Genomic DNA, 17,092 nt, shown 5'->3' with positions numbered 1-17,092 from the left:
TCATATAAAACAAAACGCTTATTAAGGTAACGAAAATTTGCTACCCTAACAGGTTTGAAATTTGTTTACAATTTTTTCTGGGTACAAAATCAAGAAACAATCAATGAACTTTTGAAGAAAACCAGCAGCAAGCAGCATAAGTGAAGTGGCAAGGATCTATCTACATGAATAATAGGTACTTATGAAGATAACATTCAATCGAATGAGTTTACGTTAATAACAACAAATCAAGGTTTATCTACCATCAAATAAAGGTATACCCGTTATACCTTTTTATTTTGACTCACATTTTTATTTCGAGTGGGTCTGCTCTACTCTAGAACTAGAGTCCCCTCTGCCCGCCAGTTGGTTGGCGACCGGTCTAGTTGGCGACCGAACGTCTTTGAACCCAGAATAGTCATACAAAAATAAACCTCTGGAGAATTTCTTTTGGTAGTTATCTGCCTTGACCTATTTCCCGTACTGTGTAAAAAAAGTTCTAGAAAAGAGGGAGTAGAATCCGAAAGATTCAACTTTGCACGGAAGCACACAAAGAACCCGGTTTTTTTCGAAGAAAATAAAAAATGGCTACCTGTGGACAAAAAAGCCTTTGACTATATCTTTTTATTCCATGAAGAGATTATTTTCAAATGAAATTTTCAGTAGGGGTGGCCATCATGGAGAATTAAAGTTTCTAAGTAAAATCTTAATTATCACCCAAAAAAGTGCCTTTTTTATGTCCATAACTTTTAAATAGATTGTCCCAGCCTTATCCTTCTTTCAGTAAAGTTTCCTATACCTTTTGTCCTTCAGAAAAACCAAAAATATTGGCCTTAATTGCTTGCTTTCAGTTCCTGTAGCCAGTAGTGTGACCCCCTGTATTTCTATTTGTGACCCCCTGTATTTCGCGCGGGTTTTTTAATAGAGATGTCACATGACTCAAATCCCGCAGTCTTATTAGACTAGAGAAAGCGAAAGTGAAATCACGCGATCTGATTGGATAAAAAAAGACCGCGGGAGCTGGAAACGAATGGAATTCTCTAGAATTCTCATTCGAAAACAAAATGGCGGCGAGAAAAGCATGTCTTTTGCTTTGGACGAAAGGTTGTAAATTCTGGTTGATTTTAAGGTTTTATCTTATCTTATCTCATTTACTTTAATTAGTAGAGGCTTCTTCAATGTTTGGGGAGGTTAAGTCTGTAAAAGTTATTTGTTTTTCGGTGGAAAAAAGTGTTTAAAAAAGCATTTTTTGTGCTCAAGGTTTATTTTTCTTCGCAAATTTTTGTCTTCAATCTTAAATAAATGAACGAGTATTTGACTGATGCTTATGATTTTTCATAGAACATAGTAAAACTATTCAGGAACTCTCAAATTTCAAAAAATCTGTTAGTTCTGGAGATATATTGAAAAGTTTAGACATGGGTAGTTTGCGTTCGTGTTTTCGTTCACCAAACGCACGTGAGGGTCTGTAATAGAAAGGAAAGTAAAGAGAAAAGAGAGAAGATCATCTATTTAAGATTGAAGACAAACAATTGCGAAGAAAAATAAACCTTATTATAAAAATAAAGCACAAAAAATGCTTTTTTAAACACTTTTTTCCACCGAAAAACAAATAACTTTTATAGACTTACCTTCCCCAAACATTGAATCCTACTAATTAAAGTAAATGAGATAAAATAAGATAAAACCTTAAAATCGACCAGAATTTACAACCTTTCATCCAAAGCAAAAGGGGTGCTTTTCTCGACGCTATCTTGTTTTTAGAATAAGAATTATTTTCAGTTCCCACGGTCTTTTTTTCATCCAATCAGATTGCGCAATTTCACTTTCACTTAAATAATTACGTAAATAAGAAAATTTCAAAAAATGAAATATTTCTCAAAAAAATGATTTTGACTCAGTGAAAATGCTTCAAAAAAGGTCCAAAAAGGGTTATTTCTCAATTTTTTGGCATTTCTCGTAATTTTAGACCCTCCGCAGAGCAGCATTTGGCATTTTTTAGTTTCTCGGAGAATCAGCGCCGAAATATTTGACATAAAAGGGAAATTCCCTCAAAACTAAAACCGCAAGTGATTTTTAAGTGCTTTGAAGTACAGTTGGGAAGTAGAGTTTTAACTCTGAGTTTTAACTGAGGACTTAGGATCTTAGGATCTTAGGATCTAAAAGCTCAAAAATGTTCCAATAAGGCTGAGAATATAGTCTGGAAGCCACTTAACCCCTCCCAAATCGAAAAATTCAATGAAGCGAAGTGCGAGTACTGAAACTGCAATTCATCGCCAGACTGTTAAATTCTGAAAAACATTTTAAATACCCAAAATTGGCAATATGTTATGGCACTGATTGTAGAACAAACTCTTAACCCCTAGGGATGCACCTGCGTCTACGCTAGCCCAGGCACTCTATATAGGCTATATGTGTCCTGCGCGCAATCTTTGTGTCTCCTCAGGACTCAGCTGCTTTTAATCTGTCAATCATTTTCTCAAAGGAAGAGAATGCAGAGTAAGTATAGCTTCACAATAAAACCATGGAACATCAGTGGTTAGTATTATCATATAACTTTATCTTATATATATTTATTATTATATATTCAATTATCATTAACTTTATTTTCATTTCTTGAACATTTGCAAAAAAAAAATAGAAAAGTTATATGGACCTTTTACTAACTATGATACCATTTCAACTCTATAAATTAGCAGTGAAAACATTGTGTAATGACTCCAAATACATTACATAATCTTAGCAGCAGAATGACCTGATAATAGATCAGTTTCTTAGGGTTTATTTTTTGATTTACCACTTTTCCATTTTTGGATGTTTCTTATTTGGCCTTAGATAGTTCAGCCATTGCCTAAAGAAAGCCTCAAAGTAGCTCAAGTTTGCTTGGAAACAGGTCCGAAATGTCAGAAACCCTGGGTATGTCCGGACCAAATATCAAGCGTCAGATTTTTCCATTATCTCCTTTATAACACTGGTCTTGATTTTATACTTATCTTTATAACGGTTTTGTTTATTGAATAGTTTATCGAATTGTTTATCAAATTTTTTTTTTGCATAATTTATCACATCGAATTTTTTATCGAATGAAACTTCCCTACTTGGATTTCAATAGGATTTTTTATCCCCAGTGAGGAAAAGAGTTCCACCGGGGCTGTGAGACAGCTGGGTGTTTGTAAACAAAAATCGTTTAAGGACAGAGTCATTTGCGAGTACTTATAACAGATTTTTTAAGAAACCTCATCTTTTTCGTAACTTCCATGAGTATCTCCATAGTTTGCAGCCTGCCCTTTTTCAATGAGAGGATGCTAACTTTTCTTTGGGTCTTTGTAGGAGGTGTACCAAGATTTGTTGAAAAGTGAATCATAAGTAATAAATGTCATTCAAACCATTGTACAGATTACAAAAAATCGAATATATGAAAATAAACAGCCATGAAATAAAAGAAAAGAGCTGATTTTAATTTTCAATTGTGTAGACTGAAAATGTAGTTTATTGATTATTTTAATATTTAATAAGAGAAAATCACCAGCAAACTTTAGAGTGTTTTTCAAAAGAGGGGCCAAAAGGTTCAAACGATCTGATATGGGTGATTGCAACATTGTTCTTCCTCTCATCGTAGGTTGTGGGGGATTTCCGTTGCTTAGAAAAAGAAAGAATACTCAACTTATGGATATAGAAAGGTTTTATTTTGTTGTTGTAAGAGAATCCAGCTTACAAAAGACATAATTTTAATAACATTCACGATTGAATCTTTTCAAAATATAAACTTTTTATTTATTATTAAATTACTATATTTGAATATTCACAAAGCAATAACAACAAATGGAAATATTGAAATCCATAGATTTGTTTTATTCTAAATTAATATAGGATTTTCCAAAACAGAATCAATGAAACCTCTGTTCAGTCCTGTTTGCCTATTAAATAAAAGACAGGTGAATTGAATAAACTATTTCTACTTCCCAAAAATCTTGGAAGAAAGTTAGAAAAAGGTAAAATTCTAATGTAAGAGGAAACTGACTATAGTGTAAAGTTCACTTTGAAAGTATCCAATTTATGCTTACGCAAAGGATCGAAGGGATGAGCTAATGGATTTGAGGCGAACAGAACATAAATAAAGAAGATAAATTATTGCTTTCGTGAGCAATCAAAAAAAAAAATCCACATGGAAATGACCATTTTAATCTACCTCATAATGCTGGCTAGCTTCGTCTTCTCGGAGAAGCAGCAATTATCTTTTCGTTCAATTGGTATATATTCCAATTGTTCCACATCTACAGATATTGACAATCTACCTTTGGCGACAGATACCATGATTAAACAAACCATCGAGGCCGTGGTGAAGAAAACTAAAATATTCAAGCATTCTGATTTCGAATATCATTCTTACTATATCGAGTGCAACAACACGGATCATTTAGTTGAAACTTTAATCGAAATTCTCTTAAGTGAGAGATATCATGTGCCATGTGAGGAAGGAAGAAACTGTTCACAACCAGACATTGTAACTTTGTTTTCGTACATGCAAAATGACTTTATGGTGAACTTAGTCAGTAGATTGTTAAGTTTAACGTGGTATCCAAAGATGTGTCTACCAACCAGCTGTGATGATAAATACAGGTTTGAAACAGTTGATGATTACTCTAAATACTTACTTCATGTCACTCGAAAACTAAATTGGAAGAATCTAACAATGCTCTCTTTTTATGAAGATCACCCGACACCATCTGAAGAATATTTTATCAACAGTTATAATTTATTTGCTGCTACCAAGGAGTATTGTCTGCAAAGAAAATCCGTTGATGTCAATAATGTGTCTTTTGCAGAAGATATTTTTCCTCATTTGGATTCTTGGCGGCGAAGAGAATCAGCTTTAATCCTGTTTGGTTCATATCAAACACACCAACAAGATGTTATTCATTTCTTGGACAATTTCGGTGGCAAATACAATAACACTTTCATCTTAGCCCATGATCTTCGTCGTAGCTCAAGAACATACAATCTTCAGAATCCAGGCTATTGGTTTAGTATGGAGAATTTACAGCGTAAAGAATTCACTTTTATGTATTCAACACAAGTTGCAAAAGTTTCCTTGGATGTTTTACTTTCAATTGGGTATAGTGAAATATTAATCCAATTTCTGGATGATATATTTGAACTCTTTAAAGGCGAAATGTCACTTCAAAATTTATCCAAATTAGAGCAACTGTTTGGGTTTTGGTTAAATAGATTTATGCGAAACCCTGACTACACTATTCCTTTAAATGAGTTATTAGACGATGTTAATATTAATTCAAAATGGTCAATAACCTCAGCTTATACAACATCTGAAAAGCTTTTAGGAGACTTTAATCATGCATCATTAGGATGTCCAAAACTGAATTGTACACCAGGTTATTACAAAAGCTATGGTGAAATTTTCCAACGAGAGAAAATTTATGACACAAAACATGGTTGGAAGTGTCAACTATGTCCAGAAGACCATATCAAAGTTGGCTATGGTGATGGGCGTTGCAGACCATGTCATGGGATCAAGAGCATCGATAATGGCTTGAGAACAGAATGTATCGATCCATACACAAATCGATACTCCAAATTAAACGCAGCAGAAAAAATGATCATTATCCTGTTAACAGCGTTTGGTGTCTTTGTAACATTCTCCACTTTATTAATTTTTGTAAAATATCGTGACACCCCCACTGTCAAAGTATCGGATGTTCATTTCTCATATTCCCACTTGGTGACTATCGCCATTACCATGTTGGTGAACAATCTTCTCTACATTCAAGATGAGCTCCTCGTTTCCATCTCTTTAGCAAAATGTGTCAATTTAACATTCTTTTATACCCTGAACATGGGGTTTGTGTATACAAAATCACAAAAACTGATCGACGCTTTCAGTTCTACCGTGAAGTTGACAGGAGGTGAAGCCAAAAAGACGGTTGCAGTACAAGTCTTCACAATCATAATGTTTATATTGTTCAGTAATGGTGGCTTATATGTTCTCATTGACATGGAGGAACCTCACATATCGTTTGAATTGGACAAAATCAACATGATACGACACAACTTCAGCAACACTTACATGTATATGAATCTCATTATTGGATTTCTAATTATTTTCCAATTGATTTGTTTGGTTCAAGCTTTTCGTGGACGTCATTTACCAGGACCTATGAATGATGCAATGTCTCTTGTTTATGCTACCATGTTGACTACGATGACCCTTGCAGTCAGTTTTCCAATTGGAATTTTTCGTGAAAAAACTGATCGAGAATTTTTGCATTGTTTGCTGGTTGTTTTCAACTGTATCGTTTATGTAGTTTTTCTTTATGGTAAGAAATGCTTTATCATAATGTTCAAGCCACACAATAACACACGGAATTACTTTAATCAACAACGAATGAAACAAATGACCATCCAATCTCAAATGTCTTCATCAAACCTTATTATAGGTTGAGTTTTTTTTTTTCATTTACGAAATAATTTGTCGTAAATATAAATCTTATATGTAAATTATATTAAAATAAATAATACTTTGTGCATGTCACATTTTTATTTCCTATCAATTTAGATTCGTACCTGTTGAAACAATAAAGTATAAACCCGAAGGGCTAGCAGCAAATGTTTAACCTTTCTAAGGCAAGAAAAAGTGAAGTCTTAGAATATACGCCGCTGTTTACTCGCGGCCCTATTCTGAAATTTTGACCAGTTTTGATTAATTATATATTACTCCAATGATAATGACACAAAACCTTAACAATGGCACTTTTGTTACATTTATACCAGTTTAAATGTTCTTTAATTTTAATATGCCCAGCAACCTTTTTTGGACAATCTCAAGTCAAAACCCCCAAAAATCGCCTAACTCTTTCAAAAGAATTTTTTCGACTTCAACAAGGGATAAAAAAATGAGGTTAACTTATTTTTATTTGCTACTTAACATATGCTGACTCAAAATTTATTCAGGTTCACAATGATATATACATTATAGAGATTAAGTGTTGAATTTAAAGAGATAATCTTGATCAAAGTAGGGTTAAGAATATGAGGTTAACTTGCACTGAGGTTAACCTAGTGGTCATTAAAGATGGACCAAAATTGGTATTGAATGTGAGGTTAAAGCAAAAATAAATGATTGGGTTTTACTATTTAATGATTGGACAACAAGGTAGGCTAGAAAAATGAGTTTAATATTTCAAGTAGGGTGTAAAGTTTGAGGTTATTTCACAAAAACATCCTAATTGTGAGGTTAACAATGATAAATTTTTAGGGCTTACAATTTTGCCTGAAAACCCAAAAATCGCAAATTACTCAAAAACTGCAGGTTTTCAAGCTTGGTAACATTTAAATTCGGAATAAGCACCCTCAACTTGACTAGGAAACATATCAAACAGTTGGTCACGGAATTTTTTCTTCATTTTTGAAACTTTAGCAATCCACTGAATTTATAGATATAGAAAGGTTATTATTTTTTTGTTATAAGAAAATTCAGCTTACAAAAAACAATTATATATAATTACACATCATTTTTTTAATTGAATCTTCAACATAAAAACTTTTTATTTATTATTGAATTAGTATTTTTGATTATTCACAAAGCAATAAAAACAAAAATCGAAATATTGAAATTAATAGATTTGTTTTATTATAAATTAATATAGGATTTTCCGAAAAAGAATCAATGAAACCCCAGTTTGCCTATTAGATAAAAGACAGGTGAATTGAATAAACTATTTCTACTTCCCAAAATTCTTGGAAGAAAGTTAGCAAAAGGTAAAATTCTAATGTAAGAGGAAACTGACTATAGTGTAAAGCCCAATTTGGAAGTATCCAATTTATGCTTACGCAAAGGATCAAAGGGATGAGGTAATGGATTTGAGGCGAACAGAACATAAATAAAGAAGATAAATTATTGCTTTCGTGAGCAATCAAAAACAAAAAAACTCCACATGGAAATTACCATTTTAATCTACCTCGTAATGCTGGCTAGCTTCGTCTTCTCGGAGAAGCAGCAATTATCTTTTCGTTCAATTGGTATATATTCCAATTGTTCTACATCTACAGATATTGACAATCTACCTTTGGCGACAGATACCATGATTAAACAAGCCATCGAGGACGTGGTGAAGAAAACTAAAATATTCAAGCATTCTGATTTCGAACGTCATTCTTATCATATCGAGTGCAACAACACGGATCATTTAGTTGAAACATTAATCGAAATTCTCTTAAGCGAGAGATATCACGTGCCATGTGAGGCAGGAAGAAACTGTTCTCAACCAGACATTGTAATTTTGTCTTCGTACATGCAAAATGACTTTATGTTGAACCTAGTCAGTAGATTGCTAAGCTTTACGTGGTATCCAAAGATGTGTCTACCAACCAGCTGCGATGATAAATACAGGTTTGAAACAGTTGATGATTACTCTAAATACTTACTTCATGTCACTCGAAAACTAAATTGGAAAAATCTAACAATGCTCTCTTTTTATGAAGATCACCCGACACCATCTGAAGAATATTTTATCAACAGTTATAATTTATTTGCTGCTACCAAGGAGTATTGTCTGCAAAGAAAATCCGTTGATGTCAATAATGTGTCTTTTGCAGAAGATATTTTTCCTCACTTGGATTCTTGGCGGCGAAGAGAATCAGCTTTAATCCTGTTTGGCTCATATCAAACACACCAACAAGATGTTATTCATTTCTTGGACAATTTCGGTGGCAAATACAATAACACTTTCATCTTAGCCCATGATCTTCGTCGTAGCTCAAGAACATACAATCTTCAGAATCCAGGCTATTGGTTTAGTATGGAGAATCTACAACGTAAAGAATTCACTTTTATGTATTCAACACAAGTTGCAAAAGTTTCCTTGGATGTTTTACTTTCAATCGGGTACAGTGAAATATTAATCCAATTTCTGGATGATGTATTTGAACTCTTTAAAGGCGAAATGTCACTTCAAAATTTATCCAAATTAGAGCAACTGTTTGGGTTTTGGTTAAATAGATTTATGCGAAACCCTGACTACACTATTCCTTTAAATGAGTTATTAAACGATGTTAATATGAATTCAAAATGGTCGATAACCTCAGCTTATACAACATCTGAAAAGCTTTTAGGAGACTTTAATCATGCATCATTAGGATGTCCAAAACTGAATTGTACACCAGGTTATTACAAAAGCTATGGTGAAATTTTCCAACGAGAGAAAATCTTTGACACAAAACATGATTGGAAGTGTCAACTATGTCCAGAAGACCATATCAAAGTTGGGTATGGTGATGGCCATTGCAAAACATGTTATGGGATCAAGAGCATTGATAATGGCTTGAGAACAGAATGTATCGATCCATACACAAATCGATACTCCAAATTAAACGCAGCAGAAAAAATGATCATTATTTCCTTAACAGTGTTTGGTGTCTTTGTAACATTTTCCACTTTGTTGATTTTTGTGAAATATCGTGACACCCCCACTGTCAAAGTATCGGATGTTCATTTCTCATATTCCCACCTGGTGACTATCGCCATTACCATGTTGGTGAACAACCTTCTCTACATTCAAGATGAACTCCTCGTTTCCATCTCTTTAGCAAAATGTGTCAATTTAACTTTCTTTTATACCCTGAACATGGGGTTTGTGTATACGAAATCACAAAAACTGATCGACGCTTTCAGTTCTACCGTGAAGTTGACAGGAGGTGAAGCCAAAAAGACGGTTGCTGTACAAGTCTTCACAATCATAATGTTTATATTGTTCAGTAATGGTGGCTTATATGTTCTCATTGATATGGAGGAGCCTCACATATCGTTCGAATTGGACAAAATCAACTTGATACGACACAACTTCAGCAACACTTACATGTATATGAATCTCATTATTGGATTTCTAATTATTTTCCAATTGATTTGTTTGGTTCAAGCGTTTCGTGGACGACATTTACCAGGACCTATGAATGATGCAATGTCTCTTGTTTATGCTACCATGTTGACTACGATGACCCTTGCAGTCAGTTTTCCAATTGGAATTTTTCGTAAAAAAACTGATCGAGAATTTTTGCATTGTTTGCTGGTTGTTTTTAACTGTATCGTTTATGTAGTTTTTCTGTATGGTAAGAAATGCTTTATCATAATGTTCAAGCCACACAATAACACACGGGATTACTTCAATCAACAACGAATGAAACAAATGACCGTCCAATCTCAAATGTCTTCATCAAACCTTATCAGAAGTTGAGCTTTTTTTTCATTAAAGAAATCATTTGTCGTAAATATAAATCTTATATCTAAATATATGAAAACACTACATTAATGAGAAACAGTAAATATATGAAAATAAATAATACTTTGTGCATCTCACATTTTTATTTCCTATCAATTTAGCTTCTTACCAGTTGACACAATGTATAAGCCCGAAGAGCTAGAAGCGAATCTTTAACCTTTCTAAGGCAAGAAAAAGTGAAGCCTTAGAATACACGCCGTATATCCACGGCTCTATTCTGAAATGATGTCCAGCTTCGATTAATTATATATTGCTTCAATAATAATGCATAAAACCTTGATAAAATGTGATTTCTTGATAGAACTAACTTTCGTGAATGGCGACCTTCGGCATTTTTCGCGACCTTAATATTCGCGATTTGACCGAAAAATCGCGAACTCGTGAAAGTTTCTTCTGCGAGACTTTATTCCTATATAAGTATCTTAGCAGCCAAACGTAAATCTCGTGGTCCAAGCCACGATAAAGCTTCAATATCTTAGTATGTCTTGATTCACTCATTTGATTTTTCACATAATTTATTTTTTTATTTTTCGTTCATAGATCATGGGACATGCGCATTCCACAGACCTTGCGTCCTCTCATAAATACTCTCGATTATCTTCCAAAACACTTCCTCTCCCAAAAAAGGATAAAGAATTAGAAAATGGAAATACATAATCGACACAAAAGGTTCATCCGATTCGGAACAATTCGTCGAAAATTGGCTAAATCTTTAAAAACTGGGAAACATTCAGATTATCGGAAGCACATGCGAGAACTTTTACAAAAATGGCCTGTTAAAGAAATACAAGATTTGTTAAGACAATACGAAGGTCTGGAGGCTATCAAGAAATTGTCCATTCTAAGTGACGCAGCACAACCAGAAATAAGTAGCCTGGAAAGTGATATTCTGAGTGTTCTAGATAATAATGTATGCACAGACCTCGTGATTGATTATAACGGACATTTATACTCTTTACACAAAGGCATCGTTTCCTGTCGCTGCAAATTTTTCGCAAAATATCTATCAGCTTTTAAACAGGATAATGACGTCATCAAATTTGAAATACCAGGATTGGTTTTAGATGAACAGACCTTTAGCTCTTTATTAAGGTACATTTACACGGGGCAGATTTACGATTATCAGCTGGACGGTGTTTTAAGTGAGCTTGCTGATAAGTTCGGGACGCTGAATGAGTTAACGCATGATTTGAAGACGTTGCTAGATTCGGAAAATCATACAGACGTCGTATTAGTATATTTACAGGAACCACGGAAAACGCACAACGCTCCAAGTTTCGTATCAGCCTTCGCTGGTCAATCATCTCTTGATACTAAACTAGAGGTCAGATGTCATTCCGCATTATTATGTGCCCGGTCCGTATTTTTTCGATCACTCATCAAGCGGAAACTCGGGAGAACGTCGAAACATGAAAGAAGACTGTCGTATAACAATAAACGAGAAAATCCTACCGCGGTGTTTTGCACGAGTTGTTTTAACTTGTATTTACACAAATGAAGTGGACTTGACTTCCGTAGTCAAATGGAGGATAGCGGAAGATGGAACAGGTGAAGCAGACCGGTTATTGACAACTGCGGAACTAGCTATGGAATTATATGAAATCGGACAGTTTCTTGAAATTGGTGTTTTGAGTAGAGGTATGAAAGACATTTTTCTCTAATCAATGACGAACGAACTGAACTTTGTGCTCTGTGCTCTGTTTCAGCCGTTGTTTTTGTCAAACTTTCTCATAGGCGTAGCGAGATACCCTGAAAAATTTATGGACGAGAGCGGTTTTTACGACACTGTAATTATTGTCTCTGTTTTATCAAAAGATAATGAATATGCCATAAACATCTGCACTCCCTCATAAATTTTGCAGGGTATCCCGCTACGCCTATGCTTTCTTGAGAATGCCCCAGATTGCCAAAATTGAATTCCCGCCAAAATTCTTAGTTATTCGCCCAACGAATTATATTTCGTCGTTGACCTCCTGAATTAAAAACGAATGTTGTACTGCATTCCCGAAGCTAACATTCGACGCACAACCTCTTCTCTGCGTCTACTGAATTCCTCTTTTTCATCTCAGGATGCGAGTTGATTATCCTTGAGAACATCAATTCGTCCTCATTACTTGGCATCTTGGAATGGAGCTCACAACCACATGGTTCGCCCTTCATCCTTCGGCAAGCCATGCAATACTTCCGTGAAGAATTCATCCACCTTTGCAAAATATCAACTTTCTTGTGTAACGTACCAAAACGTTTTTTGTTAGCTGCCATCAAAAGTGACTATTTGCAGGTACTAGAATGTTTCTTGATCTAAGAAATTTTTAACATCGTGGGTTTTTTAGAGATAGCTCTGAAAATGTACTCATGATAAATTTTAGTAGCACGCTGTTTTGTTTTGATGAGTCGTTTTAACAACTATAATGTTCTAGCAAACTCAGGATATTTTTAATGGCGATTCTAACCTGAATTTATACATCTTTAAACTTCTTTGGCTTTAAAGAGTGGTAAGTACGCCAAGTTCTTGATATTTTAGTGTGTTGATACTAATAAGAGTCAGAAAATACCTGAATTAAACATTTCTGGCTGATAATGTAACGTTCTCATCTCTTAGGCAAATGAAGAATTCGTTTTACATTCAATCATCAAATGGGGAGAATGGCAAATCGCTAAAGCTTATGGAAAATCTGGTAAGTGACATGTTTAGATTATATAAGGTGCAAAGACTTTGTATGAACGATTCGACTTTCGCTGATGTTCACCTATTTTCTTACTTTCTAAATTTGTTGCACTTTTAACTTTACAACTTCTTCTCTTAGGTAATGGTAGCCCCGGCAGTTCTTTACCGAGGCGAAGTCCGAAACGTCGTGAATGCAGTAACGGACAACTTCGAGAGATTATCAGTCCTTTACTTCAGTGCGTCCGACTGAAACATATTCTCCCTTACAGCTCCTCAGTGCTTAGTATGGCGTTTCAAAGAGGCTTAATCGATAGACACCTTCCACTTGATATCTTAACAGGAGAAAACTCTGCCACAAGTTTTATGTATTGGTTAGCCAGCTGCCAATCATCCAGAGTATCAAAGTCCACGACTGTTTAATAATTATGTCACCGAAATTAAGGTTTGTCGTATTAAAAACACTGGTATATAGCACATAGTTATTGGTCCGTATAATAGTATTTTTGTTCAAAAATTTCTACTAAATTTGGTTGTTTTTATTTTCTTCAAACAAAGTCTTCGGATGAAGAAGGTACAGTCAGCAGTTAAAAACACGCTCTTTTGAATACACTTTTCTTGCGATTCATAATCTCAGCGTTTTATTGTGCGCATGAATATTGTTTTTCAGACATTACTGTAATCATTAACGAAACGGAGAGAGGAGTGTATTCAGTTTTGTGTGTCGGGAAAAAATAAAACATTTAAAACAAAACTCTCGTAGTTTATAAGTAGCACGAATTCTTTTTAACATGTTTTTTTGCTTTACTGAGTTGTTTTGAACCTCTTTGAGGATTACTCTCTAAAATAAGCGTACATTTTTTGGACCTACCCCGGTGGAGGTCCTATAAATTAACCTTTGTCCGTTCGTTCGTTCGTTCGTTTGTCATTAGCTTTCCTCATGATTGGCTCGTTAGTTTTTTCTGATTTTTTGCATAAAGATGCATAACTATAAACCCTCGAATGTGACTGAGCCCGATTTTCAAAAAAAAATTGTTTGGGCAAATTTGGGCCAAAAAACGGCTAAAAAACGGGTTTTTTGGACTTTGTGAAAAATTAGGTCGTTAATTGTTTTCTGATTTTTTGCATGAAAGTAGGGTACCATCGTAGGTAAAAGATGGCTTAAGCAGATTTTTGCAAAAAAATTACTCTTAATAGTCCAATTACTCAATTTTTTTATGAGATAGATGTTTTTTTTGCTCAGGAGGGCTTACTTTTAAAGAATATGTGTGCTTCGACATGAAATTTTGGTTGCTTGGCGTGTTGTTATAGAAAAACTGGCCAAATTCGATATTTTTTTATAAGCACATTATCAATTACTTAGGTATTAGCTTTTCTCGAGATTGGCTCTTTCATTCTTTACGATTTTTTGAACAAAGATGCATAACTATAAACCCTCGAATGCGACGGAGCCCGATTTTCAAAAAAAAAAATTTTTGGGCAAATTTGGGCCAAAAAAGGGTAAAAAAAGGGTTTTTTGGACTTGTTATTTTCTGACTTTTTGCATGAAAGTAGGTAAAAGATGGCTCAAGCAGATTTTTGTAATAAAAGAATTTTTCAGCTCAAAAACGCATATTTATCTATAAGAATCACTATTAATAAGCATACAATGTTCAATGTTCTTAAAATTACTCAATTTTTTGGAGATGTTTTTTTGCTCTCGAAGTCTTGAATATGAAAGAATATTTCAAGAGCATGAAATTTTGGTTTCTAAACGTGTTTTTTTATAAGAAGCAAACGACTAATTTTAATAGATCGTCACTATTTGTGTTCTGAATGATTGTTTAATGGTCACGCTTATGTAGATATCAATTATATATGTGTTAAATGCATAACCAGGTAGCTCCATAAAAGTATCACTTGTTTCTGTTCTTTTTACCTCACCTGTGTACTGGCATCAAAAAAACTTCCGCACCAACTCACTAATGAAAATGTCTAGTATGATTTTATTTTCTCTTTTTATTTACTACAGATGATTTTACACGAGAGGTTATTGACTGACCATGTTGACGTGGACAACGCCCTTGACCTATCCAATAACCTTCCAGATATGTTACCACGTGACCACTCTTACAGGAGAAAGAGACTGGTACCGAGAGATTCCACAGAAGAAGGCACATTCGAAAGACGGGGGTCATATGTATCACATTGTCAACTTGATGAAACGTTGATTAGAGATATGGTGTTGCTGGAGAAGGAGTTGAAGAGATCTCCAGAAGCGCTTCATGTTATGTCGCTTGTACCAGGTAATTCCATCTATTGAGTATAATTTGCTGTACCCTGAATGTCTTTAAAGATGTTGTTTTTACCTTAAAATTGATGAGTAAGCAAACGATATCACTCTTGTTTAAAAACAAAGCCTTTGAAATAAGCAAAAAATGTTAAAACCTTATCTTTCAAATATTGAAAAAATTATAATGGACTCTAGCTATTTTGAACCTCTATTCTTCGAATCTTTCTATAATCCGAATCTTTCTATAATTCGAACAAAATTTCAGTTTCCTTCTAAAAGAAACACTGGTAAAATACTTTCTATTATTTGAATCCCTCTTTAATTTGAGCAAATGAGATTCCCCACTCGATTCATATAAGGGTGAGCTAACTGTTTTTCAAAGTGATATATGGAAGTTTGGTATATTTTTAGCTTGGGCTATAAAAGCTATCTACACTTTATTGTAGTGGCCGAACTGTAAGATTGTAATCCTCTTTCAAAACATTCCCGACCTTATCCATGTATGACAGTCCATTCAGCTTCAAGAAAGTATCGAAGAAGCAAGGGTTAAGTTGACTTTAGATTGACATGGTGGATCTTTCATTTAATTTCTTCATGTTCAATCGAGTTTTCAACATTTTAATTACCTCTCTTCTTTTGCTAGATTGTAAAGGCCTAAGTGAAGAAATTCAATTACGTGTTGTCCGGCAATTTGGTTTACCGGATGAAATGGCTGTAGAAGTTTTCGGACAAGGGCCGGATCTGGTCGATTCTGGAAGCAGTTCTTATTCCTCAAAACAGAATACTCTATCGAGGGTGAGTTGTCAATCAATTTACCTTCTTTTAGCACTTGAAAACCTAAGCTAGGTCAAAATAAAATTTTCCAAAATAATTCATTATTAAGATTTAATGAAATGATTGGGGGCGGATAGACCTTCAAAATCAGAGGAGGAGGATATTGGCTGTATTTGTAGAAGATATACTTGCAGGATGTAATAAAATTTCTAGTCCTGTTAATATTTTTGGATATTCGACGTGAGACATTTCTGCGTCCCTGTGAATGTCAAGTTTTGATCATTCTTTTCATTAGGATAGCCATAAAGATTGCACACATTTTATCAATATTTATCACAGGTTGGCCGCATATTACAAGAGGATGAGAATTCATCCATTCGTTCTCACAATCGTAAGACGGCATCTCTCCGATCGACCAAAGCTTCAACGATCGCTTCTACCATTGCCAACGCTTATTATAGTCTGTCGCGTGTTGAAACATCATCACGGTCTGTCGGCAGAAGTCACGGCGCTAGTCTAACAAGGACTGATTTGAATAGTGAATCATTGAGCAGGAACTCGTATACTCACTCACCTCTTGATTTACCGTTTCGTGATGGAGCGAACAGTTTGACAAGAGATTTACCTAATGTGTTGATGGATACGTAACTTAACATGACCCAAGAATTTACCATGAAGCAAACCTAATATTAGGCTTGACAGACTAGCATATGAGTTCTTTTGTATTACTTTTGGATAACTATAACTCTCAACCAAGCACTCTTAAAACCAGAAGGAATTCTGGATATTTAACGTTCCCAATGAGCTGGAAAACTTGAATGATTTACCAGCAGAGGTTTATGGGTAATTTATTGAATTGGATTGGAGTTTATTGGTATGTTTTGTTCTCTGTGTCATGGTTGTGGTGGTGTGATGTTTTTGCAGGATAATATTTATTTTGTCATATAGAGATTTTATTGGACCTAAACAGAAAGTAAATTATATTTTATAGGAATAATGCATTATTTTATTATACCTAAAATCTTTATTGTAAAAATTTACTTCGAAATCTTAATATTTTAGATAGATTTATGAGCATAGGATTTATTAGACGATGTTATCGTCCGTCAC

General features: G+C 34.4%; 1 protein-coding gene across 1 annotated transcript; it reads left to right on the top strand.

The window, feature by feature from the left end:
* The first annotated feature begins 127 nt into the window (after positions 1–127).
* Positions 128–16,718, top strand: LOC136811556 (BTB/POZ domain-containing protein 7-like). The gene is given in 9 exon segments (XM_067068178.1): positions 128–175; positions 10,812–11,658; positions 11,660–11,909; positions 12,341–12,552; positions 12,874–12,949; positions 13,079–13,353; positions 14,948–15,221; positions 15,852–16,003; positions 16,322–16,718. Coding segments are annotated over 8 exon segments (2,292 nt in total). The 5' UTR covers positions 128–175; positions 10,812–10,914; the 3' UTR covers positions 16,631–16,718.
* The last annotated feature ends 374 nt before the right edge of the window (positions 16,719–17,092 follow it).

This window comes from Clytia hemisphaerica, unplaced genomic scaffold (genome assembly GCF_902728285.1).
Source record: "Clytia hemisphaerica strain Z4C2 unplaced genomic scaffold, Clytia hemisphaerica genome assembly, whole genome shotgun sequence".
NCBI lineage: Eukaryota > Metazoa > Cnidaria > Hydrozoa > Leptothecata > Clytiidae > Clytia > Clytia hemisphaerica.
This window is presented reverse-complemented; position numbering and strand designations above follow the sequence as displayed.